General features: G+C 36.9%; 1 protein-coding gene across 2 annotated transcripts in view; it reads right to left on the bottom strand.

Moving 5' to 3' along the window:
- Window positions 1-20,696, bottom strand: part of DTNBP1 (dystrobrevin binding protein 1) — a 166,577-nt gene that overhangs the window by 74,030 nt on the left and 71,851 nt on the right. For both annotated transcript variants that reach the window (XM_020986793.2, XM_078153582.1), the window contains exon 7: window positions 13,532-13,554. In XM_020986793.2, the coding sequence (XP_020842452.1) occupies window positions 13,532-13,554 (23 nt within the window). The remainder of the gene's footprint in view (window positions 1-13,531; window positions 13,555-20,696) is intronic.

Here is a 20,696-nt window from a genome sequence, read left to right as displayed (position 1 = left end):
AGTTGGATCACTTCACAGTTCCACCAACAGTATATTAGTATGCTTGTCTTCCCACAATCCCTTCAACACTATTTCTATATTTTATAATCTTTGCCAATTTAGTGGGTGTGAGATAAAACTTCAGAGTTGTTTTAATTTATATTTTGTTTATCATGGGGGTAGTGCTGAAAAACCCATAGGTTTTTTAGGTCTAGTTTTCCTTGTGATAAGCTGTCTCTACCCTAAGATATTACTCCCTTTTCCTTCATGGTTCTCCCTTCCTATTCTTGGATCTACCAGGAACCCTGTGTTAGTAACTTCCATCTTTCATGTGCCTTGATGATTGATGCCTCTTTGTCTGTGACACTAATGACTAATCAGATAACACTTCAAAACAAATTCTCGAGTGGCAGAATACAAAGGACAAAATAAAATCATGTTCCAGTCTAAATCAACTTATTAGGACAGCAAGAAAGGTCTGTTGCACAGGGGTGGAAGTGGAGAGCAGTCCACCGCAAGCTGTACCAGTACAGATCTTGCTACAGGAAACCAGCAGCTGGCCTTGGGGGTAACTGAATCAGTCACAACAACAGCTGCTTCCAGAGCTCTCAGCCCACAGATGGTAAAGGGGCTGGAAGGAGATTATAGTGGTTGCTTTGCTGGCATTGGGTCTGTTGTATTACCCAAATTTGGATTCCCGGTCACAGTTCCAGGAAGAAGAGGAATCTTAGCACACCAGAGCTTGCAACTACAGGGGCACAGGGACCCCAGTCGGATTTCCAGGACAGAAAAAAATGCTTGTGGTCAGTTACAGACCAGAGGACAAGCCAGGCCAGTAGTAAACACACCTCTCTTTAGATCATATCACCCTGGAAGAACTGAAAACCGACAGACTCCAAGAACTAGCTCTAAAAAAACTGCACAAAAAACTTGAAACTCGAAACAATGCCCCCCCAACCCTGCCCTAGGAGCAGAGCCCAACTTTAACATAAAGAAATAGGCTGGGAAAATAAGTGAACAACAACAAAATAAAATCCTGACCACAGAAAGTTACTATGGTGACACGAAACAAAACAAAAACTCAGAAGACAACAAAGTCAAAATTGCTACATTTAAAGCCTCAAAGAAAAATGTGAATTGGTTTCAAGGCCAAAAAGAATTCCTGGAACAGCTCAAAAAGGAATTTAAAAATCAAATAAGAGAGGTAGAGAAAAAATGGGAAAAGAAATTAGATGCAAGAAAAAAGTGAACAGCTTGGTAAAGGAGCACAAAAAATAATGAAGAAAATAATACCATGTACAAATAGAACACGCCAAATGGCAAAAGAGGCACAAAAATCCAATGAAGAGAAGAACACCTTAAAAAGCAGAATTGGCCAAATGGAAAAAGCTATAAAAAGAAAATTCACCAAAGAGAATGAACTTAAAAAGTGGAATTAGTCAAATGGAAAAAGATATACAAAAACACCCTGAAGAAAAGAACTCCTTAAAATGTAAAATTGGCCAAACGGAAAAAGAGGTATGGAAGCTAATTGAAGGGCAACCAGGATGGTGAAAAGACTGAAAACCATATCCTATGACAATCAGTTCAAAGTAATCAGATGGAATTTGCTCCACCAAACCTGGTAGGAGAAAAAGGAGGAGCAGGAGTAATTATATCTGACATATGAAAGAAAGATTAGATTTATTCTGCATGATTCCAGAGAGGTAGATGGCCACTTGTCAGAAGTTATATAAATAAGACCTCTTCTCAAGAAAAGATTTAACTGGGTCACCCCAAAGTCCTTTAGCTCTCATATTCAGGTTTTAAAAGGTATGTTATGGAAAAGGCCAGAATCTACAATCAGCAACATCCAACAGTAGCCCTCCTCATCTTTATTTCCTTCTCCACTTCTATCCAATTCTTATTGTTAAACCTATCAATGAAAAATATAAATATGACTATCAGAACTGTGAGAGACACAGTGATAAATTGTTGGATATGCTAAGGCAAAACACATTTTTTTTTTGGTGAGGCAATTGGGGTTAAGTGACTTGCCCAGAGTCACACAGTTAGTGAGTGTTATGTGTCTGAGGCCGAATTTGAACTCAGATCCTCCTGAATCCAGGGCCCGTCCTCTATCCACTGCGCCACCTAGCTTCCCTGGCAACACACAATTTTAAAGGGACAAAGATGCAAGGAACAGAAAAAGAAAACAAATGTAACACACATTAAATCAGTCCTACTCCTTTTCCTCCATAAAACTTATTTCTTTTGCAATACAAAAACTCTCATGTTTACTCTGGCTAATTTTATAATGCATCAGAAGTAATATATTTTGATTATCAGTCATAATGCTACTGGTACTATTTAATATATATATATATATATGTATGTATATAGATGACAAGAATACTAATACTCTTAAAGGTGTCATTAATGTAGACTTTCTAGACATGGTTAAATAAATATCCTTAAAACTGCATTAAGATGTATCACACAGATGTATCACATAAAAAAGTACCTTCTTGAAAAATAGGTGAAATATGCTGTTAATGATTAATACATTTTGAATATAAATGCAAGTCCATATAAAGCCAAATTTAAATGAGAAATCTTGTTTTTCTAAGGATTATGGAAACTTTGTTCACACATCAAGACTAACAATGTATTACACTAAAAAGTATACAACAAAATTTCTGAAAGCATCTCTTTCTTCTTTCTAATACACCCCTATAAGTATTGTATAATATTTTTTATGACCTGCATGAATTATTTGTCCCAGTAGGGCAAAAGAAAGCATTCTTTTTGCTAAAATAAAAAAAAATAATTTCAATAACATTGTGCAATCAACTCATACGTGGCATAGGTGGAATGTGAACTTAACAGTTATCATGAAAGTGTGCATGGAAGATTTCAGAACCTAGTCAATTAGACTCAGCTTTAACTATCTGCACTGCTAAGTTTATTCTTTGTAGGATGCTTGGGGGAGGAAGAATGCAGGAAACTCTCAAAAATGGTTTTAAAATAGCTACTTTAAAAATTTTTTTTTGTTGATCTAATTTTTTTTCAATCAACAAAAATCTATTTTCTTTCCTACTTATTTCCCCATTGGAAAAAAAAGTTAAAACATGACCCTTGCAACATATGTACAAAGTAACTGCATTTAAGTAAAATTAAAGGATGGTGAAAAAATTAGAAAGTTCTAACATTTTTTCTTGTGCATTTCTGATAAGGAAAAAATAAAACATCCTGGAATATATTTGGATAATTTAAAAAAAGTCTTCACTAATAGTTTGGGCTAACAGTCAAATTTCTGGTTTTCCTGTTCCATCTACATATCAGTTACTCACTGCAGAATGAAACTGACAAAATATGAAAGGGGAAATACTTATATAAAATCAGTTATTAATACAACTCCATGCAACATCATAACTGCCTCAAATGAATTTTGGGTTTTTTAGCACTTTAATTCTGGATTTGAGTATATTTGATGTGCTGTTCAACATGGCATCTCTATAGGGGCTGATGTTTAAATCAGGTACTTAGTGTCCAAATTTAACTTTTGACATTTTCTAGGCTTTTCTGATATTTAGTTCTTAGGGAGACAATTAATGTAAAAAGCAGTTTACAAACCGTGAAGTGCTAGATAAATGTGAGCTCTTCAAATGTTGCCACCATTAAGAATGGAATCAAACTGACATTTTACATAATCTATGTCCTTCTCTGTCTGTTCATATTAACTTAACTGTTGGTATTTTTTCTTTTAGTTTATTATGTAAGCTAGTCAACCACAAAAGACAGAGGGCAAGAAGACTTTATGGGGATTTCCATTTTTTGAGTTATTTTTCTTTCCTTGCAGCTGGTTGTTTCAACTTGAATGTAAACAATGATATGCAAAGTAAGAGACCACAAGGTACAGCCATTCAAGTAACATTAGCTTTAACAATCTGGCCATGAACTTAATAATTTGCTACATTTGTTTGAGAAAGTATCTGGTCAAAGAGAAACCTAGGTATTCTGTCTAATCGAATCAGAACAATAACAAAATTAAAGCTATAGTGGCAAGATCTCCCTCTGTCTTTTCCCTTTAAGTAGCAGAAATTCTTCTGAAATTGTGAAATGAAGCACACACAAACACTATAACCATGAATGGTGTGCTAGAAATCATTTTACTAGACAGGAGTGCCAATGTCTAATGCAAGGTGATGGAACAAAATCAATCAATAGCCAGTAAGTCTATCTGTAGATAAACATTTATTAAACACCTACCGTGTCCCAGACATTGTGCCAAGTGCTAGGTATACAAAAAAGGCAAAAAAGACAGTTCCTGATCTGAAGGAGAACACTGTCTAACGGAACAGATAACATGGACAACTATATACCAACAAGACAGATACAGGATAAATTGGACCAAAGTAGTACAGAAGAGACACTAGAATTAAGGGAGATTGAGAGGAAAAAATTTAGCAGAGATTTGAAGGAAGCTAGGAAATCAGAAGGAGGTGATGAGGAAGGAGAGCAGGAGGCATTCCAGGCATGGCACCCAGCCAACAAAAATGCCTGGAATCAGGAGGTGGGGTTTCTCATCACAGAAATAGCACAGAAGTCAGTGTAATGGATTGAAGAATACATGGGAAGCTATAAGGTATTCGACTGGAAAGGTGGGGGTGAGGGCTGGGTTCAAATGCCGTAAGATTTTATATTTGATCCTGGAGGTGATAGAACATCCATAAAATTTGAGTAGGGCTGACAGAGTCAGACCTGTACTTTGGGAAGATCACTTTGACTGCTGAGTGGAGGGTGGACTGGAGTGAGGAGAGACTAGAGGCAGGGAGACCACTATGCAGGCTACTGAAATAGTTTAGGCATAAGGTGATGAGGGTCTATAACAAAGTGGCAACAGTGTCAAAAGAGAGAAGGAGGCTTATGCAGGAGACATTACCAAGGTAAAATTAACAGGCCTGGATAGGGAGGTTGAGTGAAAGGAAGGATGACACACAGGTTGTAAGACTGGGTGACTGAGAAGCTGCAGAAAGTACAAAGTGTGTAATAAGAATAAAACCAAAGGTAATTTTTAATTTATTCCAGTTTCCATAGCCATGGAAACAATTTTTTCTCTGGGAATATATACTAATATGAATTTGTGGATATACTATGACCACATCTGCATATTAAAGGGTCCTAGGTATCAGAAAAAAACAAAAAAAACCCTGTCCTTTATTTCTTTCCCTTTCACCAAAAATTTCTGTGACCAGAGGTGGATAACAACACTAAAAATCATCCCTCATTTCTTTCTCTTCAATGGTTCCTGATATAGTGGATAGGACTTCTATAGGCCTTTAAAAGCACTAGAATGAACCCTGAAAAACATAGCCTCTCAATTTTACAGAATTTGAATTTATAGGAACTTAAGCACCAAAGAAGTTGAACGACTTGCCCACAGTCACACAGCCAGAAGACATGGGAGGAGGAAATCAGCTATGATGTGGTAGAAAGGGCTTGGAGTCTGGAATAATTTTGTTCAAGTCCTATGTCTCACATATACTGTGTAACCCTGTACTAGTCACTTAAAATCTTAGTGCCCCAGGCTACCATCTAAGATTACAACTTGCATAACAGTTACTGATGTATTTTGGTAGAGGGAATTTCTTCAAGGGGAGTTCCTTAAACCAATGACGTCACTGTTCCTGATCAAAAAATAAAAATGAAAGTAACATTAACACTTGCATTCTCCTACCTCAAAGAGGTATTACATAAAAGGTGCAGAAAAAAAATAGCTCTTTAGAAAATAGGGGGAAAAATAGTTTTCTGATAAAAAGGAAAATAAACAAGAAAAACTTAGAAAATATGATGAGCCAAAATAAAAAATGATGCAAAAAAAAGAGCCAAGAAACAATGCAATTTTTAAAAAAAAATTTTTTAAACAATGTAATTTTTGCAAATTCCAAATCCCAGTAAACTTGCTGTAGCCTACTGATACTAGAAAAGAAGGAGGGGCATGGGGAAGATTTTTTTTTTAAAAACTCCAGTCCTGGAGATCTGGTGGAGTCTCTGGAGGAAAAGGCAATTTCAGGGGTGTAATCCAAGTGGCAAAGCAATCTGGAAGCCTCACAGAAATCTTGGAGATCTTCAAGTGAGAAGCCAATACAATGGCTGTCATGTAGGGACAGAATCACTTCATTTCAGATGTGTAAGGTACTTCAGAGGCTCTCTAGTCTATAGCTGACTATGAATTCCACAAAAAGTGATTATTCAACCTCTGCTTGAAGACTTTCACTGGAGAAGGAAGGTAAGAAAACCAACTGCCCTATGATACATCCCATTCACTTTCTGACAGCTCTTAATAGTGCTGTTACACAGAGTCTTCCATAGAACCAAAACTTGCCTCTCAGCAACTTCTCACTGCAGATCTTTGTTCTGTCTCTGGGGCAAAGCAGAACAAATCTCTTCTAACCCCTCCCTCCATGTGACAGCCTTTCAAATACTTGGAGACAGTTATCATGTCCCTCATTCACACTCCCCCAGCTTTCTACAGACAAAATACACCCATTTCAAAAATATAAAAAATAAAAAAATAGAAAAAATAGAAAAAAAATACACCCATTTCTTTCAAATGGCTATTTCACCACATGGTTCAGTCTTTTCACCACTAGCTAGATAACCTCCAGCATCCTTCTTAAAATGTGGCACGCTGAACCAAACACAATTCTTTAGATAAAGTAAAGAGTCTAGTAGTTCTGGATACTATCCTTTTCATGGATGGATGGAAGGAAAGAAAGAAAGAAGGACTTACTAAATGCCCATTATGTATCAGGCACTGTGTTAAGCACTTTACAAATATTATTTCCTTTGACAGTCTCACCAACCCTGGAAGGTAAATAATATTAATTATCTCCATTTTACAATTAAAAAAAATAAGGCGAACAAAGAATAACTGACTTCGCCACAGTCACACAGCTCGTAAGTGTCTGAGGTTGATTCAGAACTCAGGTCCCCATGACTCCAGGACCAATGCGCTATCCATTGACCCACCTACCTAGCTGCCTCTGAGATCCAATTAAGATAACACTAGCTTTTGGGAGGTTGTTCTGTGACTACTGACTCATTGTGCCTATCAAACACTCAAACACTCAGATTTTTCATATGAATCATCCCCATCCTCTACTTGTGAAGTTTATTTTTCACTCTAGTGTTGGCCTCTGTGCTTATCTCTAATCAAATTTTACAAGACTTTGTCCATCACTCTAGTCTGTCAATTTCTTTTAGTACTGGCTTCCAACTTATTAGTAGTTAGTCTTCCCCCTTCATGCTATCTACAAATTTGATGAATGTATACTGCATTCCTTCACGCAAATCATTGTTAAAAATGTTGACTAGCACAGGACTAACCCTTCTACATGAATCTCTGATGCCATCCCCTTCTTCTTTCCAACAGACTTCCTCTGCTCTGATACCCCCGTTTTGCTAATTTTTAATCTCTACCCTATCTACTGGTTTCTTACATGCTGCCTACACAAATACACTCAAATTTCCACTACCCCTTAAAAACATTTGATAACCTAGCACCTCTGCTAGCTAACATGCTTGCAGCTAAACTTTCTAGAAAAAAAGCCATCTATACTCAGTGTCTCCAATTCTCCTCTCACTCACTTTTAAAACCCCTACAATCTGGTTTCTGACCATATCATTCAACTGAAACTGTTTTCTGCAAACGATGATCTCGTAATTGCCAAATCTAATGGCCTCTTCTCAATCTTTCTTGACTTCTCTATAGACACTGATAGCCTTGATCACCCTCTGGATACTCTCTTCTCTCAGGGTTTTTATGACACTAATCTCTGCTGATTCTTCTTTTTTCAGTCTGACTACTACTTCTCAGTCTTCTTTGCTGGTTCATTATCAGTATCATGCTCCTAACCTTAACCTTTCTCTCTGAGATCATCCATCCATCCGTCCGTCCATCCATCCATCCATCCATCCATCCATCCATCCATCTATCCATCCATCCATCCATCCATCCATCCATCCATCCATCCATCCATCTATCCATCTATCTAGTTTGTAAGCTGTCTCCCAAGCTAGACTGCAAACTCCTTAAGAGAAGGGTCTGTTTTTTGCCTTTTTTTGTATCTGCAGTGTTCAACATAATGCCTGGAATACAGCAAGTACTTAATAGCTGTTTGTTGACTGACTGGCTGATTGACTTTACTCCCCCTCCACACACTCCACTATAGCAACATTGTTAGTTATCTAGCATGACCTGCCACGTCCTGTGTCTAGGCTTTGGTGCTGGCTCTCTGCCATGCACAAATGCTCTGTCCTCTCATTTGTGTCTCATTTTCTGGGCTTCTTTCATCAGCAAATTCCATCTTCTGCAGAAGGCCTGCCTTTCCTAGGCTCTCCAGCTACTAAGGCCTTCTGCCTTCAGATTACCTTTTACCTATTCTGAATAGATTTTGCATGCAGCTAGTTATTTATATTAGAATTTTAGAATTTTTTTAGTATTTTGTTTTTTCCCCAATTACATGTAAAAACAATTTTTAACATTCATTTTTTAAAATGTGGAGTTCCAAATTCTCTCCTTTCCTCCCTCCCCTCCCCTGAGACGGTAAGAAATTTGTATAATCATGTAAAACATATTTCCATATTATAAGTTGTGTTGTGAAAGAAAAGAGACCTCCCCCAAAAAAAACACATTAAAAAAAAGTGAAAAATAGTATGCTTCAATCAGCATAGAATATGTTACTCAAGGGCAGGGGCTAATTTTACATTTTAAAAAAATCTCCAGTGCCTAACACAGTGCCTGGCACATAGGAAGCATGTAATACAAGCTTTCTGACTCAGTCTGAAGCCATGTTAGTTTTCAAATGATCACTGCTTCCCTTCCTAAATGTTCATGAAACATACCTTAAAAAAAAAGGTTGTTTAGAATTTAGCCAGCAATAGAAGTCAAACTCACCAGCCTATGGCTCACAGACATCAACCCTTTTCCCTTTTTTGAAAATCTGTAGGATGCAGAGCAGCCAAGATGGCAGAGTGTAAGGAAGTAATATAACTGAGCTCTCCCCCACAATTACTTCACAAAGATCTAGAAAACAAAATTGACCAAGTCCTGATTGGGAAATCCAAGAAAAAAAATACCACAGCTGAATAGAAACTTTGAAATATAAACACAGGAGTCAAAAGAACCATAAAAAGGTGATGGGTTTTTTTTGGGGGGGGGGGTTGTAGTTTTTTTTTTGGTAAAGCAAGCAAATATAAGAGATTAAACCAGGTAATCATCACATGGGGTGATGATCTGTGGCTCCTCAGAACCCCATCATCATTGGGGTCATGGAGTTAAATAGGACAGGGAGTCTGGGAGTATTTAGTTATGTTTTTGATGATTTTAAAAGAAAGGGAAAGGAGGGGAAAGGGTAGGAGGGGAGAAAAGAATGGGGAAAACTATTTCATATATTATCTTATATAATTTGGATGCTTAAATTGAAGAATATACAAACCTTGAGGAAGGGATAGGGGAGAGCAGCCAATCCTTGAACCTCAGTTTCAATTGCACTAATCAAAGGGAGAAAGAATGCATGCACACAATTAGGGGCAGAAATATTTTTCCCTCAATGGAGAAAGAAAGGAGAGGGGGAAATAAGGAAAAGCAGTTAGAAGAAGGCTTAGTCCTAAGGAAAAGAAAATCTAATGAAGAATGGTAGATCTCAAAGATGGATTTAAAAGGAAAAAAAGAAAGGATAAACTTGTGAGTGGGCTCTGGGAAAGGGAAGAGGGGCAGGGGAGCAGAAGCAGATTGTATCAAACCTAGAGCACTGGTGCTAAGCACACTCTTCCCCTCTCACTAAGTCAAATCAAGTGGGCTATAAAGAGGAGGTAAAAAAAAACCAAACTGAATACAATGACTAATTATAATTTCAGACAACTCATGATAAAACTTACCTATCTCCTTAGAGGTGATGATCTCATGGTGAAGAATCACTCACACACACACACACACACACACACACACACACACACACACACCCCACCCACGGCCTTTGCAGGAATTTGTTCAACTATACATATTGTTTACAAAGGTTTTCTCTTTTTCTTTTAGGGGATAAGGAAGAGGGTAGGTAAGGGTAGGTGAATGTTTGGAGTAGTGTGAGGGAGAAAAGGTCAATTTTTGTCAATTGAAAAAATCAAACTGTTAGGTTGAATGCAGTTAAAAATCAAAGCTAAACTGTTAACTGGGGGGAGAAATCATTGCAGTAAGTTTCTCTGTTAAAGGTCTCATTTCCAAGACATATAAGCAACTAATTCAAAGGTATGAGAATAAGAGCTATTCCCCAATTGATAAATGATCAAACGATATGAACAGGCATTCTCTATGGAAGACATGAAGCTATCAAAAACCATATGAAAAAATACTCCAAACCAATACTAGTTAGAGAAATGCAAATTAAAGCAACTCTGAGGTTCTACTTCATACCCATAAGATTAGTAAAGTTGACAAAAAAGGAAAAATTACAATTACTGAACAGGCTGTGGGAAAACAGGTACATTAATGTAATATTGATAGAATTGTGAATTAGTTCTGTCATTCTAGAATGGCACAGTGCATAGAGTCCCGGGTTTTAACACAGGAAAACTCATCTTCATGAATTCAAATCTGACCTCAGACACTTACTAGCTGTGTGACCTTGGGCAAGTAACTTAACTCTACTTGTGTCAGTTTCCTCATCTGTAAAATGAGCTGGAGAAGGAAATGGCAAACTACTCTAGCATCTTTGCCAAGAAAACCCCCAAATGGGATCATGAAGAGTCAGACATTACTGAAAAACAACTGAACAACAACAACAACCCCAAAGTTAATAAATTATACATGTCTTTTGGCCCAGCAATACCACTATTAGGCACATACCTCCAAAGAGATCAAAGAGAAGAAAAGGGCCTATATGTACAAAAATATTCATAGCTGCCCTTTTTGTAGTGGCAAGGAACTGAAAAACTATGTAAATACCCATTAAATGGAAAAGGGCTAGACAATTAAGGTATATGAATGTAACGGAACATCATTGCACCATAAGAAATAAGGAAAGGGGTAGTTTTAGAGAAATCTGGGAATGTATATATGCACTGATACAGGGAATGAGACGAGCAGAACCAGGAGAACAATTTATACCTTAATGTATATATGTATAATGTATAACAACTTATACAATAGAAAGACAACTTTGAAAGACTTACGCTCTCTGATCACCACAATGACAAACCACAATTCTAGAAAACCAGTGATGAAGAGTGCTATCTCTTGATGGAGAAGAGCAGAATAGGGCATGTATTTTTACATGGCCAATTTAGGAATTTATTTTGTTTGACTATGCATATTTTTACAAGGTTTCCCCCTCCCACAATAAGGAAGCTTGTTCACTGAAAAAATAAAAATTTTAAAAATCTGTACATCTGTCCTTCCACAGTTGTGTGGCACCTCTACTGTTCTCCACAATCTTTCTAAGACCATCAATGATAAGCCAGGAATCACATACGTTTTTCCCCCCAATATCTTGGCATGTAGCTCACCTAGGACTGGTGAACTGAATTCACTGAAAGCAATTAGATACTCTCTCACCTCTTCTCACTTATCTTGGGTTTTAACTTCTCGTTAACCATTCTTGTTCTATCGTTCCAAAAATCAATCTTTTTGAAAGACAGAACAAGCAAAATAACGTGAAGTAATTTTGTCTTCTGTGTCTATTATCATCACCCCATTCACTCTAAGAGGTGGTTTTATTCCTTTCTAAATTTTATTTTCTTCATTCCACTAACCAAAACAAAAAGCAAAACCGTAACAACTTCTGTGGTATCCGTTAGCATTCTTCACAAGCTCAGTTTCTTCTGGGCTTTAGTACACACAATTCCTATAATTACCATGTTACTTTTAAAAATTCACCTTTGTAGGTAATGGAAAGATGTACCTTCTAAACCAGAGTCCTTCATAAAGCCACATCAATCACTTTATTTTTGCAATTTAATGACAGGATGTTTTATTTATTTTTTTTACACAAAAGCTATTTTGAATAAACCCTATTACAAAATACAATCCTGGGAAGGGGGCGAGTTAGGATGATCAAATATGAGCAGAAAGGAAATATCTTCCCCGCACCAGTGCTGATGGCCAGCTGGTGATAAGTGAAGAGCTAATACCCTTGAATTGAACATGATCATGAGCAATTGCAGCCTTGTCTGGCTTACTGATTCATTTGAGCCATTTACCAGGAAAGAATTTTGTGGGGTACTTGGCTGCAGGTGATACTTGAACCTGATGAATTTATCCCTGCTTTTTTTCCTGTCCCCTAATTGGTCCAGCTCTGCTGGAAAGCCTGGCATTGCTTACTCTGATGAGTTTGCTGCTTTCTTTATTTGATGTATGTACTTTTATAATGGGTTTAGTCTCCAGATAAAAAGAAGCTGATTTTACTATAAAAAAATGAAAGAAGGAAGGAAAGAGGGAAAGAAAAATGTAAGAAAGGGAAGAAGGAAGGAAGGAAGGAAGTCTTTTAACTTTATCAGTATGGCACTAACACTGACTTCAGTAATTTACCTGAGCTTTGTTGTTTCCACGTTTTGATTTTATTTATATTATTGTATTTTTTAAATGAATTTTTTCAATTAAAAATATATTTCCTCTTTTTTCATCTCCATTCCCCTTCAATTAAAAAAAGAAAAAAAAACAGAACTTGTCACCAATATGCACAGTCAGGAAAAACAAATTTCTGTATCAGCCATGTCCAAAAATACATCTCATTCTTTACGCCGAGTCCATCACCTCTCTGAAAGGTAATGTGACAAGTAAAAAGCAGATTCTACTTACTTTGTAAAGGCTGGAGACTACTAACCTAAGGTAATGTGGACTATTTACAATTTATAACAATTGGCAATCCAAGGAAACTGAGCCTTGGCCCCAGCCACAATCACTCAGCCTCTCTGAACCTCAGCTTCCTCATCTAAAAGAGGAAGGGGGGAAAGCGATGATCTGCGTAGTCCTTTCAAGATCTTTTACACTGAATATCCCAGGAGATTACTGGCTCTAGAGCTAGAGGCCAACTTATATTTTCTTGGCCTATTATGAAATTATTATTTGGTACATGCTGGGTATCTGAATACTATTTATACCACAGCCACTGATGCTTAAATTCAATTAAAAAAACCATTTTTAATGTAAATTTAACATATTTAATTCAAACAAATAAATCTCATCATGCTTGGGCAGTTAAGTGGTGCAGTGGATAGAGCTCTGGGCCTGGAGTCAGGAAGATCTGAGTTCAAATCCATCTTCAGACACTTTCTAGCTGTATGACCCTGAGCAAGTCACTTAACTTCTGTTTGTCTCAGTTTTCTCAACTGTAAAATGGTGACAGCAACTACTTTTCAGAGCTATTGTGAGGATCAAATGAGATAATATTTGTAAAGCACTTGGCATAGTATGCTATATAAATGCTTACTTCCTCTTTCCTTCCCTTTCCCTTCCCAAGAAAAAATCAATTAAAACACAACTACTTTACATTTAGAATTAAGCACAAATTACCTTTGAAGGCTTCAAGTTCCTTCCTGTTTAAAGATAAAAACAAAATAATGAGTTGTAAATAATCTATTCATAATTTAAAATTCTATTTTAAAAAATTTTAAACAAGATTATTTTACCAAAAACCCATAACGCATTTTAACTTATTTACTTTTCATGTACTTCCCTAAAATTAAAAACACAAGTGGCCCAAATTATATTAAAGTTGCTATAACATTTTTTCATTTAAATCATTTAACAGGCCCATGTAAGAATTTAAATAGTGCTAGCATTAGCACAAAACGTTACAACACGTATTCTGGAACCAGTTGAGTAAACTCACATAAATGCTCTTTTGGACAGATTAACACAATTTTCCCTCGACCATAACAATATAAATATGAATTACTTAAATCCTTCAATTAAGAAGAATCAAGAATGAAACATTAACATTTTCCTTTCAAAACTGTAAATGTTGTAAAAGTAGTTTACATCTTTGGCCTGAGTTCTCTAATTGAATCCCACTCTGAACAAAGTCAAGCCTTTGGGAACGCAACTGATTTGTTACTTTGTCAATGTCAATTAGGAATGCTGGAATACAGTTTCCTAAGGAAGCAGACAGCTGGAGGAAATAGATGAGCAAACAAAATAAAACATTATGGGCCTCTTTGTCAAAAACAAGAGATATTTATAGGATTTCTCTGTCTCTCAAACCAACAACATATAACAATTTAATTTATTTATTTAAAGTATTCTGAGAAGGGATATGTGTTTATGTGTAACTCCTAGATTTATTTAAAATCTGCTAGTGTTTAGAGTTCTTAAAATATTTAATATATAAAAATAATTACAAAATCTTCCATGTTCCTAAATAAATGATTTCAATTAACAGATGGTAATAAAAATAGACAAGGTGACATAAGACCAAAACAGATAATATTCTAACATTAGCCACTCTGAAGATACTTGAATCAGAAGGTCACCATTTCCCCAAACCTTCATATTTCCCATAATCAATACATGTCAATAACTAAGGAAAAGTATAAAAACTAATGCCAACAGGCAAAAAAGAAATTTTGTTACTATTCAGCAGACAAAATATATCATTTTAAAGAAGTTAAGCAGATACATATTAAACCTATTTTAAGATATATGTTAAACCTATTAAATATATATCTGAAGCTTATTCCCTATTCCATTGACATAATAAATGCTGAAATACCCAATATAATGACAGCACAAAAATACGCTCCCTAAACCAGAAATAAGGACACTGCGGAAACACCTTGAAAACATTTCCTTCTTGTCTCATTGTGATCCTAAAATTAGCAAACCCCTATCACTTCTGCTCAAAAAAAGAAGGAAAATATCAGTAGGGGATACGGCACTCCTTATTCCTCTTACTACAGGATAACAATAGTTAGCTATCTTAAACTTTTTTTTAAAATGTGTTATGTCCAATATAGTTTGATGGAATATGTTCTTCCGAAAAGCTCAGGCTCACAATCGTAACAACATTGGGTATTAAAAGAAAAAAATCATTCCAAACAATATAATTTACACTAATTACTGTATCTCCTTTTTGTAAAAGGTGCCCTTTATTTGGGTTATGGTAATGGTTCTTGTCACCCTTCTTGTGACAAATTTTCTACAAATCAATAGGGAACTCCTGTATCAGCAGGGAAAAGTAGGCCCCCAAAGAGCACAGAAAGCTCCCTAACTATCATAGCCTAAACCATGCTGTTTTCCCATTTCAAGGCACCAAGAGACTTCACTTCTGGACTTAGGGAAAATAGTGACCATCCTTGACTTTCTACTTTTGATAACAGAGAATCTAGAGGTAGTGGTGGAATGGGAAAATCTTTTAAGTAAAACTGTTTTTTACAGGATTTGAGAATAAAAGAATTGACAAAGTAGGATATGAAATCATTTCATAGAAATGGAAACACAAACTTTAGAATTTTCAGAGCGGAAGAGATCTTACGTTAGGATATTAAAAACTGTAGAAGAAGTGGGATATAGCAGTCTAACTATATTTCACTGGAAATACTCAGATTGGGGGGAAAAAAAAGGGACCCAGAAGCATAAATTTTCAGAAATGAAAGGCCTTCAGAGGTTATCTCATCCAACCTATACCTGAAGAGAAGTCCTCTTTCTGTTTCCTCTTTCGACCCTGTACTGGAATAACTTCTAATGACAAGAGAATCAGAGGACTCACTCCTGAGGGATCCCATTCTGCTTCTGGTCAACTCTATTTTAGGAAGCATTTCTTTACAAGCAAGCCAAAATCTACCTCTCTACAACTTCCACCTATCATTCTTAGTTGCTCTTTGGGGCCAAGTAGAACAAAAATGGTCATTGTTTTACATAAGTCTTCTAGTACTTGAAGAAATGTATCAAAGGATCTCCAGACTAGATCTCATCAGTACTTTCAACATTTCCTTGTATGGTGTTATTTCTAGTTCTGATTTTTAAAAATTTCCTTGGAATGTCTTTATCTGAACATACTCCAATTTACCAATGTCCTTTCCAAAATATGGAACCCAGAATTGAACACAATATTTCCAGTGTAGCCTGACTACACAGTACAGAAGGAAACATTATACAGTTGAAAACCTCATTAATTTCCTTGGACTTCTCTGTCACACTATCAACTCACTAAGTTTATAGTCCTCTAAACACCCAGAAATATCAAAGCCCTGAATGAATTAAGGCAGTGATGAAAGCTAAAGAACAAGAACAACAACAAAAAGGGCATTTTTTAAAGCTACATGGGCAGCAAGAAGAGAATCAAAGAAGAGCAGAGCCATATCTTGGGGTGGATAGGATGATAACAGATGATAGTGAGAAGATTGAACTACTAACTTTTTATTTTGCTTTTCTTTTCTTTACCAAGGAGAGTGGCAGAACAAAAGGGGTTCACAAAAGTGAATCTGGAGAGAGGTAGAGACCATCTAGCTGCCTTCAATAAATACCTGGCACCAATCCCAGGTAAACTACACCGTAAGTTACTGATTTAATTCTTGGAGGGTTTGAAAAGAACTTTACATAGATCATCTCATTTGATCCTCACAACAACCCAGTGAAGTAGGCACTATTTCATTCCCATTTAACAGATGAGAGTGAAGACAGAGACACCCAGGTAGTAGGTCACTGAGGACTGGAACTCAAGTTTTCCTAACTTCAAGTTGAGCAATCTATGCACCATGTCACCTAACACCTAACATGCCAAAGAAGTAGAGAAGGGAAAATGTTCAGATTTTCAAAAAAGGCATACAGGAGCAATCTATGAGCTAGAGGCTGATGAATTTGATTTCTATTGCTACCAAATTCAAGATGACTTTATTAAGGGCTGGGTTGTGAGCATCTAGGAGGGGAAGCAGTAATTTCTAAATGCCTGTGTGGCTTCATCAAAAACAGGTAATGCCACCCTAGCCTTTTCTTTTCCTGACATGGAAGCTCAAGGGAATACTACAGACCAGGGCTTCTCTATGTGAGGTTCACAGAGCCCTTAAAGGTCTGCTGATAGAATTCAAAGGGTCTGTGAATTTGAATGGGAAAAAAAAATTACATCTTTATTTCAATATGACTGGCTTCTTTTATAATGTTATTTTATTTTGTGCATTTAAAAACATTATTCTGAGAAGAGGTCTAAAGGTTTCACCAGACTACCAAAGGGGTCCATGATACAAAAATGATCGAGAACTCCTGCCATGAACACTAATTTCAGCCAAGCAAACAAAGCATTTGATAAAATTTCTTTACTAACAAGTTGGAGAAATGTAGATGGTTCATTTAGGTGGAATAAGAACTAAGTGAATGGCTGGACCCAAGGGACAGTCACTAATGGGCTGATGCTGCCTTGGAAGGCAGTTTCTATGGAAGACTCCAAGCATGTCTTTGTTCTGTGTTTTGAATCCATGACTTGGATAAAGGCTGATGGCATGAGACCAGGAGGGGCAGCTAACACACAGTCAGAATTCAGACAAATCTCCACAGGGCCAAAAGATGGATTGTCCCATGAGAAGTTTAATTAGGGCTACATATAAAAGCTGAACACTTAGATTCAAAAGATTAACTTGACAAGTAGAAGATTGGGGAGACATGAATAAATAAGTTTACATGTAAAAATCAGAGAGTTTAGTGAACTGCACATTTGATATAAGTTAATAATAAGATAAAAGACTAATGTGATCTTTGGCCACATTGAGATATACGGTGTCCAGAATGAGAGAAGTGATGATCCCATTGATCTCCCTGGTGTGACTACATTAAGAATCCAGTGTTCAATTCTGAATCCATTTTAAACAATAACAAGTTAGAGACTGTCCAGAAAAGGCCAATCAAGATGAGGAGGGGAATGGAGATTATGCTGCTAAGAATTATTTGATGGAATTGAGAATTTTTGAAAGGAGAAAAGAAAATGTAGGTAGGTTACAAGAAAAGTCTTTCGGTATTCGCACAGTTGTCCTGTAAAATAAGATTACAGTTCTGCTTTGCTTCAGCGGACAATGGGCAGAACTAGAAGCAATAGATAAAACGTGCAAAAAGGAAGATTTGGGCTCAATACAAGGTCCATCTTTCTAGCAATAAGAGTTGTCTGAAGTAGAAGAGCCTTTCTGGGAAGTAGTTGCTTCCTTCAATGAGAGGTTTTGAAAAAGAAGTTGGATGACTACTTTTTGTACCTTGTAGCAAGGATTCTTGGTCAGATAACAGAAAGGTCTAAGAGCCCTCTCAGGCTCTTTCAAACAGATGCCATTATTCACTGAAATTTCATCTCATTAGATTTGGCTCACCAGTCTAACCTACTAAGATCTTTTTAGATCATGATTCTGACATCTCATCTGCCTGTTTCTTTGGTCCACTGATACCATTCATGTGCCTACTGAGATGCCTCTATCCACATTCCCTGCAAAGGGAAATGCCTGTATTTTATTTTAATGACATTTTCCATATTCCTTTCTCTACTGAGTAACACTAATAAGAACAGCAGTCTGGAAAAGCATAATAGGAGTGTTATAATTAATTATTTTTAAGAGGAACTCACTGCACATAGCACAATTTCCTTCAGGACCAGCCTGATTTCTCTTAGACTCTTAGTCTGAGGGTCATTGCTAATTTGCATGACTATACAAGCATATATGGTTTTTGTCCCTAAAGAACTTCAGTAAAAATACTTAAAAATACTATGCCTCAAATCATACATATATGTGAGTATATATGCAGTCTTGAGGGCACTGGAATCAATTATAATTCAGTTGTATAACTCAGTTGTAACCACTTACTCTCATTTCTCCCTTGTAAATAGTATAACTTTTCTGTGTAATAAAACTTAAAAGAATTCACTAGTGGTGTTGCGAAGAACTTGCCATGCTTGATTAGAAAGCACAGATTTCCCTAGTCCTTATAAACACACCCAGCTTTCAATTTTTCAAGATAATTTACAGAGTTTGCAGATTATTCATGCCCTTGCTTGTCTTTATTTGCCCTGTTACACAATCATTTGCCCATTCCCATGGTTTTATTACAGCCACCAAAAGACTGTAGAAGGACTTAAAGGCATGAAAAATCAAATAAGTTCAAAATTATCCTTTGTTTTTATGTCTTTTGGAGGTGTGATGAGGAAGAAGGTGGCTATTATTGGTTCCTTTCTTCCCCATCAGACTGACATTCTTGGCCTCCACAAAATCTTCATCTAAGTCCTGCCTCTCTACCCCTATGCCAGCTGTCCTAGTCTAGGACTCTTATCATGGGCCCTCTCCTCTTTACTCTCTATGATCTTTGTTTTGGTGATCTTATCAGCTCCCATGGGCTCAATAGACTACAAAATCTACAAATTCAACTCTAACTTTTCTTCTGAGCTCTAATCACATATCACCAACTAACTACCTACTAACCAAGAGGGAAAGCATCACAAAATGAATAGGACACAGTCAGGAAAACCTGGGTTCAAATACCATCTCAGACACTAGCTATGTGAACCTGGACAAGTCACTTAACTTTTCTGTGCCTCAGTTTCCTCATCTGGAAAGTGAGGGGATTGGACATGATGATCTGTAAAGTCTCTTCTAGCTCTAAATCAATGATCCTGTTAAAAATCACCAAAATGTCCTACAGGAACCTCACACACAAAACAGAATACATTATCTTTCCCCCTAAATCCATTCCTCCTCCTCACTTTCCTATTTTTGTCAAGGCTACCACTACTCTTCCATTCACCCAGAATCACAACTTCTGAGTCATCCTCAACTCTTCATTCTCCCTCACCCCTTATAGATCCAAACCATTGTCAAATCAATTCCACCTCCATAACACCTCTTGAATCTTTTGCCTTTTCTCTGCTCACAAGACAACCATCTAATCCCTGTAACTGCTCTCCAAAACTATTATAGTTGACTCCTAATTGGTCTCCCTGTATCTAGTTCAAGGATGGGGAACCTGTGGCCTCGAGGCCACATGTGGCTTTCTAGGTCCCTGGGTGTGACCTTTCGACCAAGTCCAAGTTTTACAGAACAAATCCTTTCATTAAGGGGATCTGTTCTGTGAAGTTTGGATTCAGTCAAAGGGTAATGTTCCACATAACCTCCAAATGGCTATCCCTGAAACACAGATCTGATTGTTATTTTCTACTCTAAGAAATGAACTGGCCAAATTGTGAAGGTCCTTTAAATGCTGAATATAGGCATTTGTAGCTATTTTAAAGGTAATGGAGAGTTAAAGCAGGGATTGGTTTTTGCTTTTCTTCATATCTGCAGTGTTTAGCACAGTGCCTGAAATATAGTGGGAGGCTTACTAACTTGACTCAAGAAGTAGAAAAGCTATTTCTCCTCCACCCCAGAGGAGTGGTTCCCCATTGCTTTTAAGTCAAGTTCAAACTCCTTTATTTAGCACTTAAAGTCATTCACAATTTGGCTCCTTATGATCTTTCCAGGCATATTACAAATTACTTCCCTTCACACATGTAATCTGTGCTCCAGCCACTCTGGCTTACTTGCTTGTACAGTCCCATACATAAAATTTCATCACCCATCTCTGTTCCTTTGTCCCTATGCCCAGAATGCTCCCCCTCACTCTGTTTTTTGAATCCCAAGATAGAGTTATAACTGTAATAGATCCTAGGTCTGCCATTTTGTTATGCTTCAAGAGGCTTGACGTTACTGCAAAGGCCCATGGATAAATTCAATGTTAC

The sequence above is a fragment of the Phascolarctos cinereus genome, unplaced genomic scaffold (genome assembly GCF_003287225.1).
Source record: "Phascolarctos cinereus isolate Bilbo 61053 unplaced genomic scaffold, phaCin_HiC Scaffold_4;HRSCAF=312, whole genome shotgun sequence".
Taxonomy (NCBI): domain Eukaryota; kingdom Metazoa; phylum Chordata; class Mammalia; order Diprotodontia; family Phascolarctidae; genus Phascolarctos; species Phascolarctos cinereus.
Note: the sequence above shows the minus strand (reverse complement) of the source record. Positions and strands in the feature narration are given on the sequence as shown.